The sequence below is a fragment of the Agelaius phoeniceus genome, chromosome 19, assembly GCF_051311805.1.
Source record: "Agelaius phoeniceus isolate bAgePho1 chromosome 19, bAgePho1.hap1, whole genome shotgun sequence".
NCBI lineage: Eukaryota > Metazoa > Chordata > Aves > Passeriformes > Icteridae > Agelaius > Agelaius phoeniceus.
In genome coordinates this window covers 4,074,964-4,096,815 of record NC_135283.1, presented here as the reverse complement: position 1 = coordinate 4,096,815, position 21,852 = coordinate 4,074,964, and the positions used below count along the sequence as shown (strand labels likewise).

The following is a 21,852-nucleotide window of genomic DNA, read 5'->3' as shown; positions in this document are numbered from 1 at the left end:
ACCGTGGCTGGGGAGATTTAAAGGACGTGTGGATGTGGCACTTGGGGACACGGGTTAGAGGTGGGCTCGGCAGGGCTGGGCTGCCCATTGGGTTTCTTGGCCTTGGAGGTCTTTTCCAGCCCTGGTGATTCCATGGCTGGATCCAAGCACAGCCCATGGTCCCGGCTTCGCCCTCTGCTTGCAGTGGAACCAGCCCCGCGCAGCACGGCCCCAGCGCCCCCGCTCTGCAGAGCAGCCTCCAGCACACGGAGCTCCCCCGGCAGCGGCCCGGGACACAAAACCCACCTGGAATTGTGTCCAAGGAAAGAATTTTAGAAAGAATTTTAGAAAGAGAAGAAAGAGAAGAAAGAGAAGAAAGAGAGAAAGAAAGAAAGAAAGAAAGAAAGAAAGAAAGAAAGAAAGAAAGAAAGAAAGAAAGAAAGAAAGAAAGAAAGAAAGAAAGAAAGAAAGAAAGAAAGAAAGAAAGAAAGAAAGAAAGAGAAGAAAGAGAGAAAGAAAAGAAAAGAAAAGAAAAGAAAAGAAAAGAAAAGAAAAGAAAACCCAAAAAAAAAGAAAACCCAAAAAAAAAGAAAAAAAAACACCAAAAAAACCGGGCCGGGGCTCGGAGCGGCTCCCTGGCACCACCCTGTGGGGACACCGGGAATTGCAGCGGGGACAGGGCGGGACTCGGTGACCCCCGCGACACCGGAACCTGTGACCTCTGACCCCCGCGACAACGGGATCCTGTGACCACTGACCCTCATGACAATGGGATCCTGTGACCACCAATCCATGGTACTGCTGAGCCCTGTGACCATCAATTCCCCAGGACCACCGACCCCTCTCATCAACAACCCCTGCCACCACTGACCACGAGACCATCAGTCCCCTGTGACCACTGGCCTGTGTGACCACTGACCCCTGTGACCACTGACCCCTGTGACCACCAGCCCCTCTGACCACCAAACCCCGTGACAATCGGACCCCAGCTCAGGCATGGAGCCACTGCAGATTTCTTCCCCGGGCAGAACAGATTGCAGGAGCTCAGGGAACCACCCACAGCAGGGCTCCAAGTGTTTGCAAAGAGGATTTACAGTTCTCTGCCTTTTAATTGACAGCTCAAAGCTCAGCGTGCTGTGCTTTGCTTGACACAAAAGCTTTTCAAAATCAGGGGCTCCAGTGAGGAGCTGCTGTGCAAACACCTCTGTTCATGGCTGCATCCTTCAGAGTATCCAGGCAGCCCTCAGGACAGCTCTGACCCTGTAGGCTCATGGTTGTGCCTTCACAGAACAGGGCTGCTGCAGAAAAAGAGAGGAAAAGTGGGGTTTGTTGGTTTGTTCCCCTGGCACAAAGCTGTGCCCCGCAAGGGCAGGGCCCCCCTGAGCCTCAGAGGGCAGAGTGGCTCCTGGGCTGGGCAACACCACCAAAACCACAGGAATCTCCACTCCAAGCAGGGACTGCCCAGATTTCACTGCAGGGCTGATCATCCCCATCCTGGCTCTGGCCTTAATCCCAGGGCAGCAGAATCCAGCGTTGTCTGTGCTCTAGAAACCCTGATGTCCCTCTTGCTTCATCTTGGAACCCACAGGGACATGCCAAGGTGCTGGTAACAATTTCTTGTTTTGCAGACCATGAACTTTCAGAGATTTCTGTGATAAATATGTAAAAGAAAAAGAAAAAGAAAAAGAAAAAGAAAAAGAAAAAGAAAGTAAAAGACTTGATAAATCCTCTGATTTGTTATTTCTGCTCTCAGGTCCCACACAGGACAGCAGCTGGAGACACAGCTGAGCCCTCTGTGGTGACAATGACACCAGCAGAGCACTTTTAGGAATGCATCAACCCTTGCTATGCCAAGGGAATGCTGCACTTTAGATGTCTCCTATTGACAAGAACTCTAGGAATAACCCCATCTGAAAAATGTGATACTTGGCCTCTTAACTTTGTTGAAGGTCCAAGTAGAAAAGGAGACTTCAACCAATTCCCTTTAGACTCACTTCAGAAAGTTTTCGTTTCTCATCTAAAGACAGTGCCCACAGGGGGTTCCAATGCCCTAGAATTCTCTAAAACAGATCAGAAATCAGTGTTTGAGCTGTAAGGGCATAAGGATCACAGTCTCTGCTGTGAGATGTCTGTACTAGATGACACAACCTCCCATCTTTGTACTGAGTCCTGTTATTTTTTTAATACTTTGCTTTTCCTTCTGTCCCTTCCCAGTTAAGGACAGAAGCAAAAATTACCTACACTGTGTCTTAAATTTCATGTCATGAGGGTTCAGTGTTTTGTGCTTAACTCCCACTAAATAACAAAAAATACTTTTGTGCTGCAGACAGAATTTAAAGCCTTATTCTCCATTAAACCCAGTTTAAATCTCTGAATGGCTGTGCCCAAAAGCAGCACCAAATGGTGTCCAAAGACTTGTCCTAGGCTGCAGTCACTGCTGGTCCCAAGTGCCCAACTTCGTGTCTTGTATTTCAGAAGAGCCCCCAGAAAAGGGATTTTTCCAAGAAAGGTCCTGAAGCAGCCTGGGAAAATGATTTTGAGATTACTTCCAGCTGTGTTCCCAGCCAGGTTACTGTGGAACCCAAAATTCACAAACCAAGAGGCACAGAAAGCTGAGGAGCAAGAAATAAAGGACGTGAATCCAACAGAGTGAGCTGGACACAGCTCCAGAACCACCTCACTGCTCACATTTACACAGTGCTGCTGCAGAGAAATGCATCACTGAGCCAACAGGGAAAGCTTTTTTTTTGTTTTGTTGTGGATTTTCCTTTCCTTTCCTTTCCTTTCCTTTCCTTTCCTTTCCTTTCCTTTCCTTTCCTTTCCTTTCCTTTCCTTTCCTTTCCTTTCCTTTCCTTTCCTTTCCTTTCCTTTCCTTTCCCTTTTCTTTGGTTTTTTTTTTCCTTTTTAATGTAATTTTTAGTCCTTTCAGTAATGAGACTCCCCTCTAAATCAGGCAGTCCCTGTGTAATTCCCTCCAGCCCTGTCCCTGTGCTCTCCACCCTCCCCACAGCAGCTCCATCCTCCCTTGGATGCTGCAGGCTCAGGCAGCTGGGGCAGTGTGCTGGGAAACACAATCCTGGCAGTTTTTGGAAAATCCTCATCAATAAAGGCATCACAGGGGGATCAGAGCTGTTTGCAATCTTTTCCTTCAGGATTTGTGATTTTCCCAGCAAAGACCCGAGGGCTGCTGAGCTGTGGGGGCTGATGTCTGTCCCCTCCTCTGGCTTTCAGGTATTTTCTGCTTCTGCTCAATCTCCCACTGGGATTACAGCTCTAATTAGGCAACTTCCAGACTTCACAGAGGCAGAAGCTGCCATTCTTTACCTGTGCAATAATCACCTCCTCTGCCTTTATCAGAAGTTCCCTGGCATCTGTGGGTAGGGAAGAGATGGGAGGGACAGAGACAAGTGACAGGAAAAGGCAGAAAAAGTGGGTCCTGCTTGAAATGGAATAAAATAATGAAAAAATGTGAGCTTTTTCTGCTCTTGTGGGTATTCCTGTGAGTAAAACATACCTGTAAAGCCTGAATATTGTAACCAAAACAAGGAGGCCTACTGTAAAAATGGAAAGAGGATCTGCTCTTTTCCAACACCACCAGTCACACAAGGCTGCAGCCTGCCTGAATATGTTTTCAGTATAAAGGAAGAATAAATTCAGATAAATTAAAAAGTGGGCAAAGGATCCAGGAGGTGGAACAACAGAAAAATTACAGAGGAATCTGCCACAGTTGTGAATATTTTCAGGACCATGCCTTGAACAAAATGAACATTTAAAATCATGAAGTATTACCTCAGGACAGACAGATGGGACACACACACCTCTCCCAGGAGTCAGCAGCCCCACAGGTGGGTCAAGGCAATCCCCCTTTACCAACAACCACATTTATTGACAGCAAAGCAGCTCATTGTGTTTGACACCATTTTAATAACCCTGAAACCAGGACTGCACCAACCACGATTTCATTTACAAGGGACTCATTTCCAACACATGGGACACAACACAAGAGACTCATTTCCAACACATGGGTAAAAAATGAACACAGGAGGCACACGGGACAAAAATCATCCAAAAATCATCTCTTGGCAGAACATCCTCCTGGGACAGCAGGGGCAGAGTGGGCGCTGTCTGTGCTGCGGGCACAGGAGCTGGCACAGGAGCTGGCACAGGAGAGGGCACAGGAGCTGGCACAGGAGCTGGCACAGGAGCTGACAGAGAGGGCACAGGAGCTGGCACAGGAGCTGGCACAGGAGCTGGCACAGGAGCTGGCACAGGAGAGGGCACAGGAGCTGGAACAGGAGAGGGCACAGGAGCTGGCACAGGAGAGGGCACAGGAGCTGGCACAGGAGCTGGCACAGGAGCTGGCACACGGTCAGTGCGGGTAAGGAGGGCACCTGGAGCCCGCTGGCACAGGGGCTGAGCCCGTCCTGCCTCGGGAGAGCCGCGCTGGGTGTGCCGGGGCCTCTGCCGAGTTGCGGGCACGGAGGGCATGGGGGGCTGAGGGCACAGCGCAGCTCCCGCAGCTGAGGTGACTCTCACCGAGGTGACACAAGGACAGGGGGTGACAGTGCCGGCTCCCGCAGCTGAGGTGAATCTCACGGGGGTGACACAAGGACACGGGGGTGACAGTGCCGGCTCCTGCAGCTGAGGTGAATCTCACGGGGGTGACACAAGGACACGGGGGTGACAGTGCCGGCTCCCGCAGCTGAGGTGAATCTCACGGAGGTGACACAAGGACAGGGGGTGACAGTGCCGGCTCCCGCAGCTGAGGTGACTCTCACCGAGGTGACACAAGGACAGGGGGTGACAGTGCCGGCTCCCGCAGCTGAGGTGAATCTCACGGGGGTGACACAAGGACAGGGGGTGACAGTGCCGGCTCCCGCAGCTGAGGTGAATCTCACCGAGGTGACACAAGGACAGGGGGTGACAGTGCCGGCTCCCGCAGCTGAGGTGAATCTCACGGGGGTGACACAAGGACACGGGGGTGACAGTGCCGGCTCCCGCAGCTGAGGTGAATCTCACGGGGGTGACACAAGGAACAGGGGGTGACAGTGCCGGCTCCCGCAGCTGAGGTGAATCTCACGGGGGTGACACAAGGAACAGGGGGTGACAGTGCCGGCTCCCGCAGGAGCTCCCGGTGCCGCGGTGGCCCCGGGCTCGGTGGCACCGGGCGGGTGACACCCGGAGGTCCCGGAGCTCCGTTCTGCGGAGCTGCCCGGCCCCGAGCGGCCCCGCAGGATCCCGAGCAGCACGGACAGGCCGGGTGCTGTGACCGCGTTCGCAGGGTCCGAGGGTGAGGGAAGAGACCAGGATCTGACTCCATGTTTCAGAAGGCTTGATTTATTATTTTATGATATATATTATATTAAAACTATACTAAAAGAATAGAAGAAAGGATTTCATCAGAAAGCTGGCTAAGAATAGGAAAAGAAATTAATAACAAAAGCTTGTGTCTCGGATAGAGAGTCCGAGCCAGCTGACTGTGATTGGCCATTAATTAAAAACAACCACACGAGACCAATCCCAGATGCACCTGTTGCATTCCACAGCAGCAGATAACCATTGGTTACATTCTGTTCCTGAGGCCTCTCAGCTTCTCAGGAGAAAAAATCCTAAGGAAGGGATTTTTCATAAAAGGTAAAAAACACTGTCACCCCCGTGTCCTTGTGTCACCTCCGTGAGATTGTCACCTCTGTGACATCGTGCGACATCGGGGGATACTCGGCTCACCTCGGGTCCTCCACGCTGTGGCTCCCCACAATCCAAATCCTAAAATGTTTTCCAATTTCATTTCCAGACTCTTCCAACTGCAGTAATTCTTAACATATACAGATAGCCATATACTTTTTTTTGTTGTTTTTAATTAAAAAGCTCCTTCACATACACAATCATATATTGAATTAGCAAGAACAATAATATATTCATTGGAGAATAGCAAAACATCTGCTCTGCCAGTGCCACCCACAAACTAGACAAAGAACTAAGAAATCTGACAGTTTCAGACCGCTTAGGAAAGAGAAATTCTCTTGGCCTAAAGACAGGGAGCCATGCAGTGAAGGTGCCATGGAGGGTACAGCAGATGCAATGTACAGAAAAACACAAAGTGTTAAAAATGTTTTCTTGTAAAGATTCTGCAGCCAGAGGGTGAATCCTGATCATCAGGAGCTTTCTTTACAATTTAAGAAATACTGGATAGCATTGAAGCAGAAGAATGACACTGAAAAAAATAAAGAGCTATGCAAACACTGAAAGATTGATTTTGGCCAGAAGCTGAAATTTCCTTCAATGTATCAGGGGAGGTTTCTGAATTTTAAGAGTGCATCTGGTTTACAAAAAGTTGTTGCTGCCAACCTCACAGAAGAATAAAACATCTGACTCTGTAAGGGACCTCAATATCTTGGCAACAAAGCCCAGAGACACCAAAACTGAAAACCTCCTTGCCAAGGACAAAATGCCCAACAAAACACAAACCCAAGAATCAGAGAAGGAAAAGGCAGCTCTCTTTTAAGTTTCATTATAAACACCTGGAAGAGAAAAAAAAAAAAAGGAGGTGGGAGGGGAAGCAGCTTCCAGTGAAAAACAGCTGTGTGATTTTGGGGCCAGATCAATCAAATTGGCAGAACAGGCTCCAGACTGGGAGTTTTTGCTGTTTCCATCACAGAAGTTACCCCCAAAGCTGAATTTGGGTATTTTGACTGAATCATATCTGCCAGCACAACTCAGACCCAACAGCCACTGGGTCTTTCCTGGGAATTCTGGCTCATGGACAATCCCAGTAACCGTGGGTGGTGCTTGAGGGCTGGACTACCCTCAATAACCCAGCTGTTCATGCCAGGTTCTCCTCCCCACATGGACGAGGGGAATGAGCTCCTCTGGACAAACTCACACCCCTGAGACCCTGCTGAGCATCACCCCCAGCACCAGTGGCTCCAGTGCCAGTGGGGGCTCAGGGACTGGTTGGGAGCAAGGCTGGGACCTCTCCATGAGCCCCCAGCCCTGCACTGACATCTTTGGGGTAAAAGAACCTTCAAATGGTGAACACCTTCCTGAACTCAAACCCTGCAAGGCCAAACACGAAAGCATTTTGCTGTTTCTCCCCTTTTTAGGGGCTGTTGCTCACCTCAAAAAGATCATATCTCTAAAATGGCATTTAGAGACACCCAGGGCCAGAAACTGGGGAGGAGCTGGGGGAGCCCCAGCCTGGCTGGAGGGGGTAACAAACTCACCTACTGTGTTACTGGACACATGGATGAATGAGAAAAAACAGAATCTGAAGGCAAAGATGGGTTCTGCTGCTCCTGGATGAGATGTGCAAAGTGTTGATGGAAAAGCTCATGAGTGTCACCAGCAGAGAGGAGAGGGGTGACCACAACAGGAGGGGTTTGCCTGTCTGTACACAGAATTCTCATTCAAAATTAACTCCTTCCATGAAATACCTTCACATTTTTTAACAATATATATATATTTAGTATCCCCTGCATAAAAGAAAAGTACACATTATTTCAACAGCCAAGAAAAAACTGCAATTTATTAAGTTTCAAAGAATCTTCGTACTCTTGAAAGCAACTTTCGGTGCATGTTCTTTTAACAATCACATTCTATGAGGAGAATAAACATTAAAAGCCACAATTGTTGGTTTTCTTTTTAATCTCAGAGTTACAGACATCTTTAATTCAAAAGGAAAGGCAAAAAAAAAAAAAAAAGCCCCTAGAAACAAAACCCACCCAGTTCCCCCCCCCAACCCCTCCAACAGAAATTTTCATTCCCAATTTGAAAATATCAGGAGTTTTTCTACAACTCAATGCTAAACTTCAGCATGGAAAATTGTATGTAAACACGCACATACACACATACATATTTTATATAAGTGTGTGTGTGTATATATATGTATATATAAAATATATATGTAGGAGGCGTGTAATGGCAATGAGATGCAATTACTCTGAGGAAAGGTTATTCAGCTAAATACACTACTAAAACTTGAGGAAAAAAAAAAACAAACAAGTCTTGAACCCAGTTTGTGCATAGTTCATGATCCTCTATAAAACCAGCTTTTGTTAATTTGCAATCTTGCAGGACCCTTTAAATCTGATAAAACCATTAAAAAGCTAATCTTCCAAAAAAAAAAAAAATGTAATGCACAAGTTTCCTGATCCAAGCAGGCAGGGAGCACAATGTTCATATAATTTTTAAAACATACTTGAAGTGTATGTTATTCCATTGTCTTTCTTCCTTTCAAAACAATCAAAAACATTGATCTTTTTTTAAACATAAAGCGATTTTTTAATATATAAAGCACTCTTCAAACATCTATTTCTTTTGAGTCCATTATTTGGTAAATATGTAACTGCTACACATTAGATTAGGTATTTTTCTTCTTTCTTACTGTCTTTTTTTTTTATTTTATTTTGTTTTTTAATAATATCTTCAGTGCTAGGAGTTGGGTTTTAAAAATACATGAAATGGTGTGGAGTTGCTCCTCGGGAAACCCGGCTTTCCTGAGACATCTTCCACCATGTGCAAGATAGTGATCACAAAGTTTTCGCCACTTTGACGAAGAGGAGGAAAACAACAACAAAAATAGTACACAGCAATGGCCAAAGAAAAGGATAATACAACAACACTGTTCAATCCCAGAGCTCTGAAGTAGCATATCTTCATTCTGAAAATAGTTTTCTTTACGATGGAAGTCTTTTTTTTGTTTTGTTTTTTCTCTTTTTTTTTTTTTTTTTTAAATTCCTTTTTTTATTTTAAAGTTTGAAGGAGAAAAAAAGGTCTGTAAACAGGTGGGAGCCAAAACTCCTGGCTCCTCCAAAAGCAGTCAAAACTTATGTCCAAGTGCTTGTTTCTGTTCCTGCTTGCAAGGGAACTATCAACTCTTTACAATTATCTATGGCCACAGTTCAACAAGAGTATTTTTTTTTTTTAAACTTTATATTCCGAATGGAAAAATGGTGCAATACTCCGGTAATAATTTTCTTGCATTAGTCCACAATAAAAAGCCGCTAAAGGTAGATATACATATTATTCTCCAGAGATACACACTGTAATTTTAAAATGCAATAAGAGTCCTTGAGTAAACATTTACACGTGAATTGTCGCCGGCCCCTTCTATCAGTTTCTTTCCTTTTTTTTTTTTAATTTCCTTTTTTTTTTTTTCTTTTTTTGTTTTTTGTGTGTTTTTACCATTACAGGATTAGCTACAAGAAGGGCTGCGGACACTCAGTGCAAAGTTAGAAGCTAATAACAATTAAACATTTGACCAATGAGCAAATAAAAAGCATATACTGAACCAAAGGAAAAAACTTCACACGTTGAGTTAAACCACACGTGGGCACACGCACACACAGGCACACACACACACACACACACTCACTCACATCTGTCCCAACAAAAACATAGAGTCTGAACTTTTAAAAAACAAAATTCTTAGAGCCTGTTTTTTGTGTACTGATGCTGACCTGGAAGTGTAATAATTCAACTCAGAAAGTGTTCACATTTTGTTATTGGCCTGCTGGATTCAAGTATTTGCATGTTGATATGGTTTGTTGCTTTTTTTTTTTAAGTATTTTTTTTCTTTCTTTGTTGATTTTTTTTTATTCTTTTTTTTTACTTTTTATATTTTTTGGGATTAAAAAAATGACATGAAAAAGTAATGAAACAAGGGTAATGTGCATAGGCAGATCCATGGGAGTAGTGGACACAGAGATACCCCAACCCTGCCCTCCCTCCCCCCCTCTCAACCTGTACAGTCCAGAGTTGCCACTGGGAATCGTCACTTTTCTGTACCAATGGTAAAATATCACACTTCACCCTTTCTGATTATTGGGTCCGCCTCTGTAATGTGCATAATAGTCACAGGCTCATTTAAATAGGCTTTCATTTCCCCTTCCCACCCCCCCCAAGTTGATAAAATAACCCTTTCCAGCCCAAATTCTGAAAAGTGCCCTTCATGATAGACCTATTCTAAGCAGCTTTTATACTTGGTTTTGAAAAATCACCATACAAACATAAAAAGACGACATAAAACAAAACAAAAAAAAAAGCCATGAAAAAAGTAAAACCTGTCATTAGCATGTGACACTGACCAAAGGAGCCCATACTGTTTCAGGAACAGTTCACAAGGACTTCTGCAGTTTCAGATTCAATATTGGACAGAGGTACTAAGGAGGGCTGCCAGTCTCATGGGTTAAAGCTGGATTCTTCATCAAGCCCGGGACTGGAAAGGGTTACCATTTTTTAATTCTTTTTTTTTTTTTAATTTTTTTTTTTTTTTCAATTCTCTGTTCTCCTTTAGTGCTGATGATTGTTACTTCCACCGTGTCTCCTAGATGGATTCCCCGCTGAGCAGATCCCCCGGCAGGAGGGTGTTGAGGGGCGTGGGGCTCCCGATGACCCTTCCGTCGTCGGCGCTGGGGGGTCCCCAAAGGCTGCTGGAGTACTGGGGCACCCCCCCCCAGAGCAGGTCGCTGCTGCCCTTGCCCCCCAGGCACGGGGGGTTCCAGTGGCCGGCGTCGGGGCGCACCAGCCCGTGGGAGCTGCCCGAGGAGCCCAGGCGGCCGGGCGTGGATCCAGTGTTGGACTGCCAGCTGGAGGTGGGCGGCAGCGCCTGCCCCTGCGCCAGGAACCGGTTCACCTCCTCCTCACCAGCAAACTCCGCCAGGATGGTGGTGTTGCCCAGGACACACCTGAGGGACAGCAAGGTGTGAGCTGTTGTTCCACATTGCAATGCAAGATGTTTTCTGTTACCATCTGTATGGCAGTTGGCTTTTGTCAGGTGGGCAGTTTGCCTTATCTCTCTCTGAGTGATCACAATCACTCCTCCCTGGGGAGGGGACACCTGCTGATAACAGCTATGGAATGTCCCTGCATGGCTGATAAGAACTACAGCATCCCATTGGGAGATGTGAGCCCAGAGGGAGGAGCCAAGCATTCCTACCTGGATATAATCTGAGACTCTGGAACACCAGCACAGCTTCTCCACTGGATTCCCCAGAGGAACAGCAGCTGCCTCTTCCCCTGGACCTTCAGAGGCAGAGACTGCACCTTTCTCCAGGATCCCTGCTCCAGCAGAACCACCCCTGACACTGCAGGAGGGCTGAGCCACAATTCCAATTGGACTGCCACCAACACCCTGACCCACAGGGTGTCAGACTGGGTTCTGACTCTGTCAGTGTTGTTCTAGTGTACTGCATTGTTTATTTTATCCTTTTATTTTTTTCTTCCCTATTAAAGAACTGTTATTTCCTGCTCCCATATTTTTTGCCTGAGAGCCCCTTAATTTCAAATTTATAGCAATTGGGAGGGGTGGGGAGGGTTTATATTCTCCATTTCAGGGGAGGCTCCTGCCTTTCTTAGCAGACTCCTGTCTTTCCAAACCAAGACAGGTGTAAAGGGTGCTTTCTGTCAGGAATGGCTGAGGGAATTGGGATTGGTGTTTGCTATGGTTTATTTAGGGGGGATGTTGGTGGTGTTGGTTTATTCTGTGTTGTTGGCGGCAGATCCTTACCCAGAAGCCTGGGCTAACTGGGGTGTTGTTGGTTATGGCCTTGGGATAGGGTTGGTTGTGGTTGGGATAGGGTTATGTGGTTATGGCCTTGGGATAGGGTTGGTTGTGGCTGGGATAGGGTTATGGGGTTATGGCCTTGGGATAGGGTTGGCTGTGGTGGTGGGGGGGCCTGCTATAGGGGGTGTGTTGGGGTTACTACCCCTACTATAGGGGGGGTCTGTTGTCGGTCCAATCAGATTTTAGTGGGGTGGCCATGGTTTATTCAGAGGGAGTGGGGTTGCTTTTGACTGGGGGGTGAGGATTGGTGCTGACTTTGTTTGGTGTTGAGCTTGTGCAGGGGCTGTCTCAGGGGGTGATTCAGGCTGTTTAGTGGAAGGGTCAGGAAGTCCTAACTCCTGACCTAACTGCACCCTTCCCATGCCTGAAGGAGCCTCCAGGGAACATGGACAGAGACTATGGACAAAGGGGAATGGCTTCAGCCTGACACAGAGCAGGGTTAGATGGGGTATGGGGAAAACGTGAGGGTGGGCAGGCCCTGGCACAGGTGCCCAGAGAAGCCTCCCCTGGATCCCTGGAATGTCCAAGGCCCTGGCACAGGTGCCCAGAGAAGCTGCCCCTGGATCCCTGGAATGTCCAAGGCCAGGCTGGATGGGGCTTGGAGCAGCCTGGGATAGTGGGAGGTGTCCCTGCCTGTCACCCTGATTTTTAAGATTTTCTGATGTTTACATTCCTGTAATGAACTTTCTCACACGCCTTCTGTAAATAACTTGTTGCTTTGCATTCTTTTATGGAGGAGGAGAAATTTGATGGAGTGTTGGTTTGTCCAGTGTCATTGGAGAGGTGGCACTGTCACCCTCCAATCCACTGTCACTTTTGGAAATCTATAAATGTTGGAGTCAGAAAAGAAACTTCCATTTTCTTCACCTTGAGAGCACCTTGGTGTGTGCACTCCTGTTGTTTTGTGTCCTATGGTGACACCTGCCCATGGCAGGAGTGGGCTGGGTGAGCTTTAACGTCCCTCCCAACCCCAGAAATTCTGTGACAGGGATCCACCTCCCCCAAGCTGCAATCAAGGTGAAAATTTCCATCATATCCCCTCACTTTGAGCAACCCCCATCTCTTCCACCAAGCCTGCTCTGTCCTGTTTTCTATCCACCTTTTTATATCCACAAACACCCCAATACACACATGTGGAAACCACCTCTAACTGACATGTCCTGGAGCCTCAATTCTCTTCAGGAATAAGGACAGAAGCTCTCCAGCCAAATGATGCTCCCACTGCCTCAGTACTTTCTATAACCTGTTGATAAAGGGAATTGCTTTCCAACTCTAAATACCCAAGTTCTCTAAATACCCAAGTAATTCTCCTGAAACATCACTCTCTGTATTCTTCATCCTGCCCAATGGCACTGATTTTACCATTTTACCACTTATGCCCTTATGCCAATTAGTCCCACTGATTTAAAAACTCCTAAAAGCAGATATTCTTCATCCTGCCCAGTGGCACTGATTTTACCACATATGCCAATTACTCCCATTGATTGTAAAACTCCTAAAAAGCTGATTTTGTTGTCATACACTTCTCTCATAACTCCTTAAAAAAAAAGGGGACCACCATGAACACACTCCTTATTTAGCATTGTTTTACCCTCTCTGTTTCTCTCTAAAGCTAAAACCTTGTCCTGTGCTCTCCCTGAGCTTCCTTTGGAATCCTCATCACATCCTACAACTTCTTTGTGGCCTTAGAGGTGACAAGTCCTAACTGAGGATATTATTGTTGTAGTGCTTTTTCTTTATTTGCCATATTCACTGTTTAATTTGTGGTTTTGCAATTCCTCTGTATTGTCCTCCTGTCTTTGGAGTGGTACAAGCCCCCCATTTTGTATATTATGTCTCTAAAATCAGACTTGTTCCCTCGTTGTTATTCAACTCTGTTCAGTATCAGTTTTTCTGTTTGTTACCTGACCACTCCCTGCCAAGTTTCAAACCCTCCCTGTCCCTACCCTTTCCCCAGAACCTTCCTTACTCCTCCTTCCATTAAATGTCAATCCCACCCAGAGCCTGCCCTTCCCTTTAAAAACTTCCCTGTCAGTTTTGTATCCTTCCAAACCCCATTGGTTCATTTAAACTGTTCTCCTCCCTTGAAATCCTCCACATGTATTCCCTGCCTTGTGTTCCACCCCCAGTTCTCAGATTAGTTAAAGATTATATCCTCCCCTGAGACCTCCCCTGTTTCTAAGCTGTTGTTTGCCCTCAGTTTGGGGTCCTGGGACCCTGGACTTGGGGGGTTTTGCCATCAAATAAAGTTACCCCAGTCCACCCCAGGCCCCGTGCTGCTGCATTTTTGATTCTACAGAGCTCAAAAGGGGGATGTGTCACACCCCTGATATCACCTAGCTGGGACTTAGGGTGCACCACAACAATTATTTATGCTGATTTAAGTTTTCTAACACCCCCTGATTCAGTATATACCCCCAGTTCACTTTTTCCTCTCCCATTAGGTAATCTTAAAAAATTAAGATTGAAGTAACTAGTGATCGGTTACACCTAAGAAAATCTTTTCTGAGCTAGAATGGCTTTGTAACAAAAAAAAAAGAAGGAGCAGGAACTTACATGTGCAGAGACTTCTGGGCCTTGGCTGCTTCCTCCTTGGAACTGTATCGGACCACAGCATTGCCTTGGGTCAGGTTCAAGTGGAATGTGATGAGGGGGCCGTGCTGCAGACACAGCGTGCGCAGCGTGGAGCCATCGATCTGCAGGGACAGGCACAGAGGTTACTGCTGCCTCCTGCCTCTTCTGCTCCTCTTCAGGGAGGATTGAAGGCTTTGAGATGGTCTTTTGTGTTTACACTTAGGTGTTTATTTCAATCCATATTTATTATTACTATTTATCCATATTTATTATTACTATTATCCTTATTATTATTTTTATCCATATTGTAGGCTGTGAGTTCTATAGTATTTTACTAATAAGTTACCAAATGGTTAATTATTTTTCTATATAAGGTATTTTAAGGCTAAATTATCTAATTAAGAAATTATACTTAAATTATTTTACTTTTAACTCAATAACTAATCCTTCCAAGTCCACAATGTGGACTTTTCTGTCTAATTACAAAATATTACCCAAAACTATGGAGAAGAAGGTGAAGAATAAGGATTAGTTACTATCCTAAAACTTCTATTTTGTTTTATATTATCCAAAACAATGGAGAAGAAGGTGAAGAAGAAGTATTAGTTACTATCCTAAAACTTCTATTTTGTTTTATATTACCCAAACCTATGGAGGAGAAGGTGAAGAAGGATTAGTTACTATCCTAAAACTTCTATTTTGTTTTATATATGTTGCTATTTTAAAACTATAAGTTTTTTAACATTAAGTTTTTAAACTTTAGGTTTTATTGTTTAATATTGTTTAAGTTTCATTGTTTAATAAACAAGTTTTTTTCCACTTTTCTCCAAAGAAGTATTATCTCCCAAACCAGTGATATTTCACACTTCTAATTAAACTACACACCCTTAATCCCAGTGCTGTTAATTAATTTTGGAAGCTTTTTTTATAGCCTCAGATCAAATGTAGTATTTTCTAGTGGGTTTATGCCTTTTAGTACAGAAGGAGGTTTAAAATTCCAACAGGTTAGTTGTGGTATTGTCATTTTACCTTAAATGCTAAATTAACAAGTGTTTAAAAGCTAAAGAGTGAGTACAAGTGAAAGTAATGTACTTAATTACACACTTATTGCTCTCTTCATTGAGGGAGATATCCTGATTTTTTTAAGAATTCCCTACAGTCCAGAGGACAAATTGTCTCAATTTAGGTTATACAAATGATATTTATCATTAGACATCCATAGAAATCCAGACATAAGTCAAAGGGAAAACACACTTCATAAATATGAAGTAATTAAATTTTCCCCAAGATTAATTTGGATGTCTGTATCTAAAGTTTTGTGGCTTACATTCTCCCTTTGGAATGACACAGTGAAGGACAAGTAGAGGATGTGGAAACCCATAGGAAAATCAGATTTTACACCTCTGTCTGTGCTTTACAACATCATTCACCTCCAAAGTTACACACAGAGAAATGGTGCCCACTGAATGACTAATTACAGGTTTGAAAATTCATACTTGATCTGACAGCACTTTGAAAACTTAACAAATGCCCTGTAGAAGACAGGTGATAAATCCAGAATAATTATTCCTCTTTCAAATGAATCAGATGGCCAAGGCTGCTGAATGCTGTTCTGATCATCTCTTAAATGGCAGTGTTTTTTCCTGGCCAGCTTTGCACAGTTGCAGTTACCTGGGGGGTGAGGTTCCGAAGAACCAGCCAGCTGCTTGTTCTCCCTGAGCTGTCAGTACTCCATGCAGAACCTGTAACACAGATTCCACAACAAAACATTTCATCAAGGTCTCTGGAGAGCACCTTACAGCAAATTCATCTGGAATCACAACACACTAACAAGCCTCAGTGCTGCTGAAAACAAATCCTCCAATTCCTCACATCTTGATTTACTGCCTCCCTTGGAAGGAAAGGCTGCTGAATGAAAAGCTGCTCTTGTTACTTTTCAGAGATCTGTGGCATTTTTCATACTCCCAGAATAAATATTAGGGAACTAACAGATGCAGGTATGGCACTGCAACAAGCTGGATCCTCAGGATGCATTAGAATTAATCTGGAAGACACATTTTAAAAGCAGTTCTGATGTCCAGGCTCAGAATGCTGCCTGCTAATAAAGATTTTTATAGCACTGCAGCACTCTGCTCTCTTGTCAATGACAGATTAATGTGTATGACTTATTCAAAACAGGTATTTCTGCACTGACAATGTTCTGATTGAAGATACAAAACATAACCAAAAAACCTGCTCTAACAACCTCAGCCTGGTGCTTTACAGTAAGAATCTCTACAAGCTTGATATTTATGAGTGGCATTTGAGAGTCACAGTGCATCCTGTAAGTGCTCCACAGAGAACCCTAGGAGCAGCTTTATCTGCCCTTCCAGGTGGAAGTTTGGTGAAGAAACATTCAAAATAAATGGCAGGAAGAGGGAAGAATTTAATTCTCAACTTAGTGTAATCAGATTATTAAAACAGCTTTATAAAATAGAAGTAATATCTGCATATATGTCTATATTTATATTGATAGAGATATCTAAATATAGATATATATATATTTAGCCAGATCCATGGCTTCTCATATTAATATTAAAGCATATAAAAAAAGGGGTCAGCATGAAAAAATTCAGGCATTCCCTGAGGGCCCTGCAATGCCATCAGGTCCTAAATGCTTCACATCCATGTGTTCCATATTAAATTCTACAGGCTCCTCTTGGAGTCTTAGACCACACCACAGAACAGGACACATGTTTGAAAGACATTTTTAGAAATTAAGGAACTAGAGAAAAAAACCCCTAGCTGGGAGTTAAAGGAATTGAGCAATTCCTATGTAAAATCACCACCATGACCAGCTGAAAGATGCTTCATTTACAACTTATTCAAAGTGAAATACAGAGACAGGAGATGCATCCCCAGCACAGAACACTCCAGCTGTGTTAAAGCTCTGGTTTCTGGAGCCTCACAGGCAGAGTAGAAGCAAACAATGCTGAAAAGAAGGCAGAAAAGAGAGCAGTGAGTACCAGAGGAGTAAGAAGAGCTGGTCCAGCCCAGGGGACTGGCACCCCACGTGGAGGATGGCTTGGTGTTGGTTAAGCCTGGAGGAGGTCTGGTTGGAGCTGTAGTGTTTCTGGGTACCTTCCAGAGTTCGTGGGACAGAGAGGCTTGGGTGTGAGAGATTGGGCCAGAGGACCACGTGGACTTGATGTCTGACAGTTTACCTGCAACAGAAAAACAGTCTTTGGGTGTTCTTCACCAAGGGGCATCCTGGGCTACATCCTCCCAGCTTCTCAGCAGGACAAGAACAACTTTCTGAACCATCCAGTCATACAAATCCTATATTGAATATATTTGAATAATCCTATATTTGAACCTACTTAAACCACTGCTCACAATTTTCAGTACTTTTGTGTTTACTGAACCTCACACTACCTGCTACATGCAAGTTCCCTTTTGAAAATCTGTTGGTTTGTTTTCTTGTAAAAGATGATACATGGAAAGAAGTCCAGAAAATGGACATTGGTATTTGCAATCTGATTTCACCAGAATTATAATGAAACACTTCAAGATTGTCTCTCTCAAAGGTTTAACAGGACTTAAACACTTTTTCTTCCACAACTCATTTTACCTAATATAAAGAATTCAGTATATCCATATGTTCTTCTGGTGCATTATTAAAATTCTAAAGATCAAAGACCAACAAAAACTTTATTTCTGAATATTTGAAGTAACCTATACTCTTTTTTCCAAGTATCTTTGAGAAAAACTAAGTCCTCAGAAGGTCAGACCACACCACAACCCTTCAGTCTTTATAACCTTCTGCTGTTGCTTGTTCTTTCCCTGATCAGTTTTCAAACTCTTACTTCTATAACTGCCAATTCAAAGTTTTATAAAATAACACAAACTCAAGAACAGTAGACACAGTACAGCGTTCAGAGGGGCAGACTGAATTGATTTCAATAATGGATAACAAAACAAATCTTTATTCACCTTTAGCCTTTCCTCCTGATACCAACATGTGCTGTGCAATCAGAGCCAAATTTCCCTGTCACAGCACAGTCCTGCTGTTACCAGCATTGGCAGAACATGGAGGGCTGGAATGGACTGAAAGGGACACAAATCCTGCATCTTCTGCCCCAGCAAATGATGCTGTGACTGTGCTGCCCCAATGTTTTAATGCTGATTGCACAGAATAAAAAAAAATGGTCTGATAAAGTTCACAATGCAAAGAGCTTGTGAATTTTTATAAAACTAGAACTGGCAGATTTAAAGTTTCAGTGATTCAAGACATCAGGCAGGCACTGATTAATTTTATGAATCCCAAAGCCAAATTTACCAGTTGCAAAATCCCAGACTCAGTTACATACACACACATTCCCCAGATTGCCTCCATTTATCTAAATCATTTAACTCAATTATTTCATATTGAATCATAACTATTTAAGTGAAAGGGCAACCACTCTCCCATCTTCTAGCAAATTGTAGCAACAGAAATAATTTGACAATGACAATGAGGACATTAATGAGGGTAAAATGGTGAGAGGAGAGGAGGAAGTCTGAGTTTGAGAGCTCAGAGCAGCCCAGCCTGTGCTGGGGCACCCAAGACAGGCACAGCACCACAGGCCAGGTGTTGCTATGTCACTACTTGTCATGGAGGTAACACAAATATTAGATGACACTGCAAAAACAACCAAAAACAAGGCAGCAAATAAAGCAGAAATGCATGGCAGATAAAGAAAAGCAAGCCACTCCTTTCTTTTCTTTTCACTGGAGGAAAACATCCCAAGCAAGTTCTTTTTGTTTTGCATTCTGTAGCCTGACCCAGAGGCTGCACCCTCAGAGAAGTGGAGGGGTTTCAGTGGATCAGCATCTTCTTATCTAATCCACCTATACAGCCCAATAAAAATTTATAATGGGACAAACTGCATATTTAGGTAGCCAGTTTGCAAGAAAAGTTTCCATGTTTTGTAAAAAGAAGCTCCAGAATTTAGAGCTCAGTAAAGAAAATGGGGTAATTATTTAGCTCACCCATCGAGGGGAGCATCAGGCTTTGGCCTGACTATTAAAAGACACTGAAGAGCCCCAAAACAAACCCCAAGAGCCATGTAAAAAGCACCCCTTGGAGGTACTGCTGAAGCTTTTTCTGAGCTGAAGGTGTTTCACTTTTAACAGTGAGTTTTTTACACAAATTTCACATCAGCTCTTCCTGGAAGGGTCTGTTCCTGCTGAGGCCCTGGGCAGTGTTCCTCCCCCACAGATCTCCATGCCAGAGTGGCACCAGGTGGAATAAATCCATTTTTCCTCAGCACAGTCCCAGGCTCACCATGCACCACTCCCCACCGCAGAGCTGCCAGGAGAGCTGCCACGCAGCACAGGGCTCCAAACACACCTGTGCCTGGGGCAGCACTCCTGCAAGCACTGGAAATGCACTCCCTAGGGCCTTTTCCTGGGAATGCAGAAGCTGTGGAAGCAGAAAGGCCGTACCTGCAATGCTAGGTGCAGATGCAATGCTGCTGAAAGAGCTACTGTAGCCGGAGGCACTAAGCGGCCAGGCACTCGATGAAGGCAGCGTGGCATTCTGAGATGATGTTGGGGATGACCCTGCAGAACCAGCAGAGAAGCAACTAAGAAAGATGGGCATAATGATGTTTGGTGTGAAATAAGCAAATCTGTTATGTGCAAATACAAACCATGCAAGGCATTCTCCTTAATCAGCCTGGTCTCTGAAGTCTAGGAATGAAATGTTGCTGGAAGCATGATAAAGTAGAAGGAAAGAGAAGAAAGCTGGCACAGGAACAGTTGTAGTGCAGAAGGTAAATTCTGCATTTCCTTTAAGATACATGACTCAAAAAGTCAGTGTTAAAGTGTTTAGTCTCAGAGGAACAGGCTTCAATTATAAATGTCCTCTGCCAGCTGACTTAGGCAATGGGAATTGTAGATCAGCAGAGATGTGTATGATAAATTAACCTCTTACCACGGGTGATCTGTCCTAAATTACTCAAGGTAAACACTTCCCCTACATCCTAATGCCCACAAGTATCTTTAAATTTTTGCAGACTTTCAGTAAAAGCGAAGATATATTTCAGCAATCTCTTCTCAAACTGATAACATAAATGAAATAGCACAAAACCACCTCAGTAAATCATTTATAATCTAAGCACATGCACAATTTCCTTACTGGCAGCAAATGAAAGAAACCGAACATAAAATCAAAAATCTTCATTGCAAAGACCAGGAGAGCTGGAATGATTCTCTCCAGCCACCAACAAAATCAAGTGTGTATCCTGGGTGACTTATCATTCCTGACACACAGAGATGGGCTGTGATACTGAAACATCTTTAACTGACTAATAAAAATAGGTGAGCTCTGTAGCAAAGAGCACTGTGTTGAGGTAGAAGGGAGGAAGTAAAAGGACAATCTCATCCCTCACAGCTCAATAAAAACCACAGGCTTTGTTTTCAACTGGAACAGCAACCAACCAAACTTCACCTAAAGCAGCCTCCCTGTGCTCCAAGGGACACTGATGCAGACATCAGTTTAAGGGAACAGAACTCTGTATCAGGTCTTGTCTGGAAATAATCTATTCCCAGGCAGGAACTATGGAATTAGGGTTATAACAGATATGGAATATGGAATTATAGCAGATTCAAAGGCCCACAGAGCTGAAAATGGTCTTGATTCCTTGTGGCTACAACTCTCAGCTCATAGAAGCTGGGCCTGCAAAGCTTCATTAGCAAACAGGGCAAAGCAAAAATCGACCCAAAAGCTGAAGTTTTACCTGCTTCTAAGTGTACAGGGCAAGGACAGCACACCCCACAGCCTGACCCTCTACCTGGGGAGCAGCTCTGTCTGTCAGCACAAGCTCTGTGCTTCAGGCTGCAGTTATACAAGCAGAAAGAAACAGATTCTGCAACTAGAGTTTTTATTAAAATTGTATTATTACCAAGCTAAAAAGCTAATGAGGAAAAGAAGCACACACTGACCCCCCAGAGGCACTGGTTTTAAGAAGGCCTGACCTCTTGAGGGCCTGTTTACTTCTGCTATGACCATCTTTGCTGACTCTCTCTAAGGAGATGAGTTATTTCTTCATTCCACAGGCAGATTATGCACCCACAGAGCTCATGTTCCTCCTCTAAAGCAGCAAGACCTGTAGTGGATCTCATCTGATTTTACAGGTAGAGCTCTGTACATTTAGGCTTCTGGCCTGAGGAATATTTCTTGGGTGAACTCTATTTGAAGTGTCACTGAATTAAACATTTTACAGCTTTTCTTTTTATAACTTCAAACCTGCCTGTCCCCTTGGAAGCACTTTGGAGTCATTCAAGTTAATTCAACCTTACTCATTAGCCAAATACTTCATGTTTCAGCTGAAAGAAAGGCTGCTTCTTGCTAAGAGACAACCAAAATCAACACTTTGCATTCCTTTCCCTCATGTTTCACATCCCTTACCTGAGGTAAGAATCCCAGAGCTGGACCCCCACTTCAAGGGAGTCACAGATTTACAATCTGTGCTGGTATCACAGATGTAAGTGTTAAAACAAACCCCCCATTTTCACTCCTGACAGGTCCTTCTGGACAGCCTGGTTATGCTATTCCTGTGCCAACTGCAGTGCTCTGACAGAGTGCAGATAACTTGGCTATTTTGGCACTCAGATCACAATTAACCAAGCCACCTTTCCCTTGATCAACTTCCAGCACATGTGGCTAACAAGTAGCACAGTCACAATCCTTTCTTGTTTAATAGAATTCCCTT

At 44.2% G+C, this 21,852-nt stretch overlaps 1 protein-coding gene across 11 annotated transcripts in view; it reads right to left on the bottom strand.

The window, feature by feature from the left end:
• Positions 1–5,817: 5,817 nt before the first annotated feature.
• TNRC6C (trinucleotide repeat containing adaptor 6C) overlaps positions 5,818–21,852 on the bottom strand; it is a 65,559-nt gene continuing 49,524 nt past the window's right edge. For 9 of the 11 annotated variants that reach the window (XM_077188396.1, XM_077188397.1, XM_077188391.1 and 6 more), the window contains 5 exons: positions 19,583–19,699; positions 17,122–17,319; positions 15,788–15,858; positions 14,099–14,238; positions 5,818–10,664 (listed from right to left, as the gene is read on the bottom strand). In XM_077188396.1, coding sequence (XP_077044511.1) covers positions 10,304–10,664; positions 14,099–14,238; positions 15,788–15,858; positions 17,122–17,319; positions 19,583–19,699 — 887 coding nt within the window. In that variant the 3' untranslated portion in view covers positions 5,818–10,303. The remainder of the gene's footprint in view (positions 10,665–14,098; positions 14,239–15,787; positions 15,859–17,121; positions 17,320–19,582; positions 19,700–21,852) is intronic. The other 2 variants (XM_077188394.1, XM_077188398.1) reach the window with 1 other exon arrangement.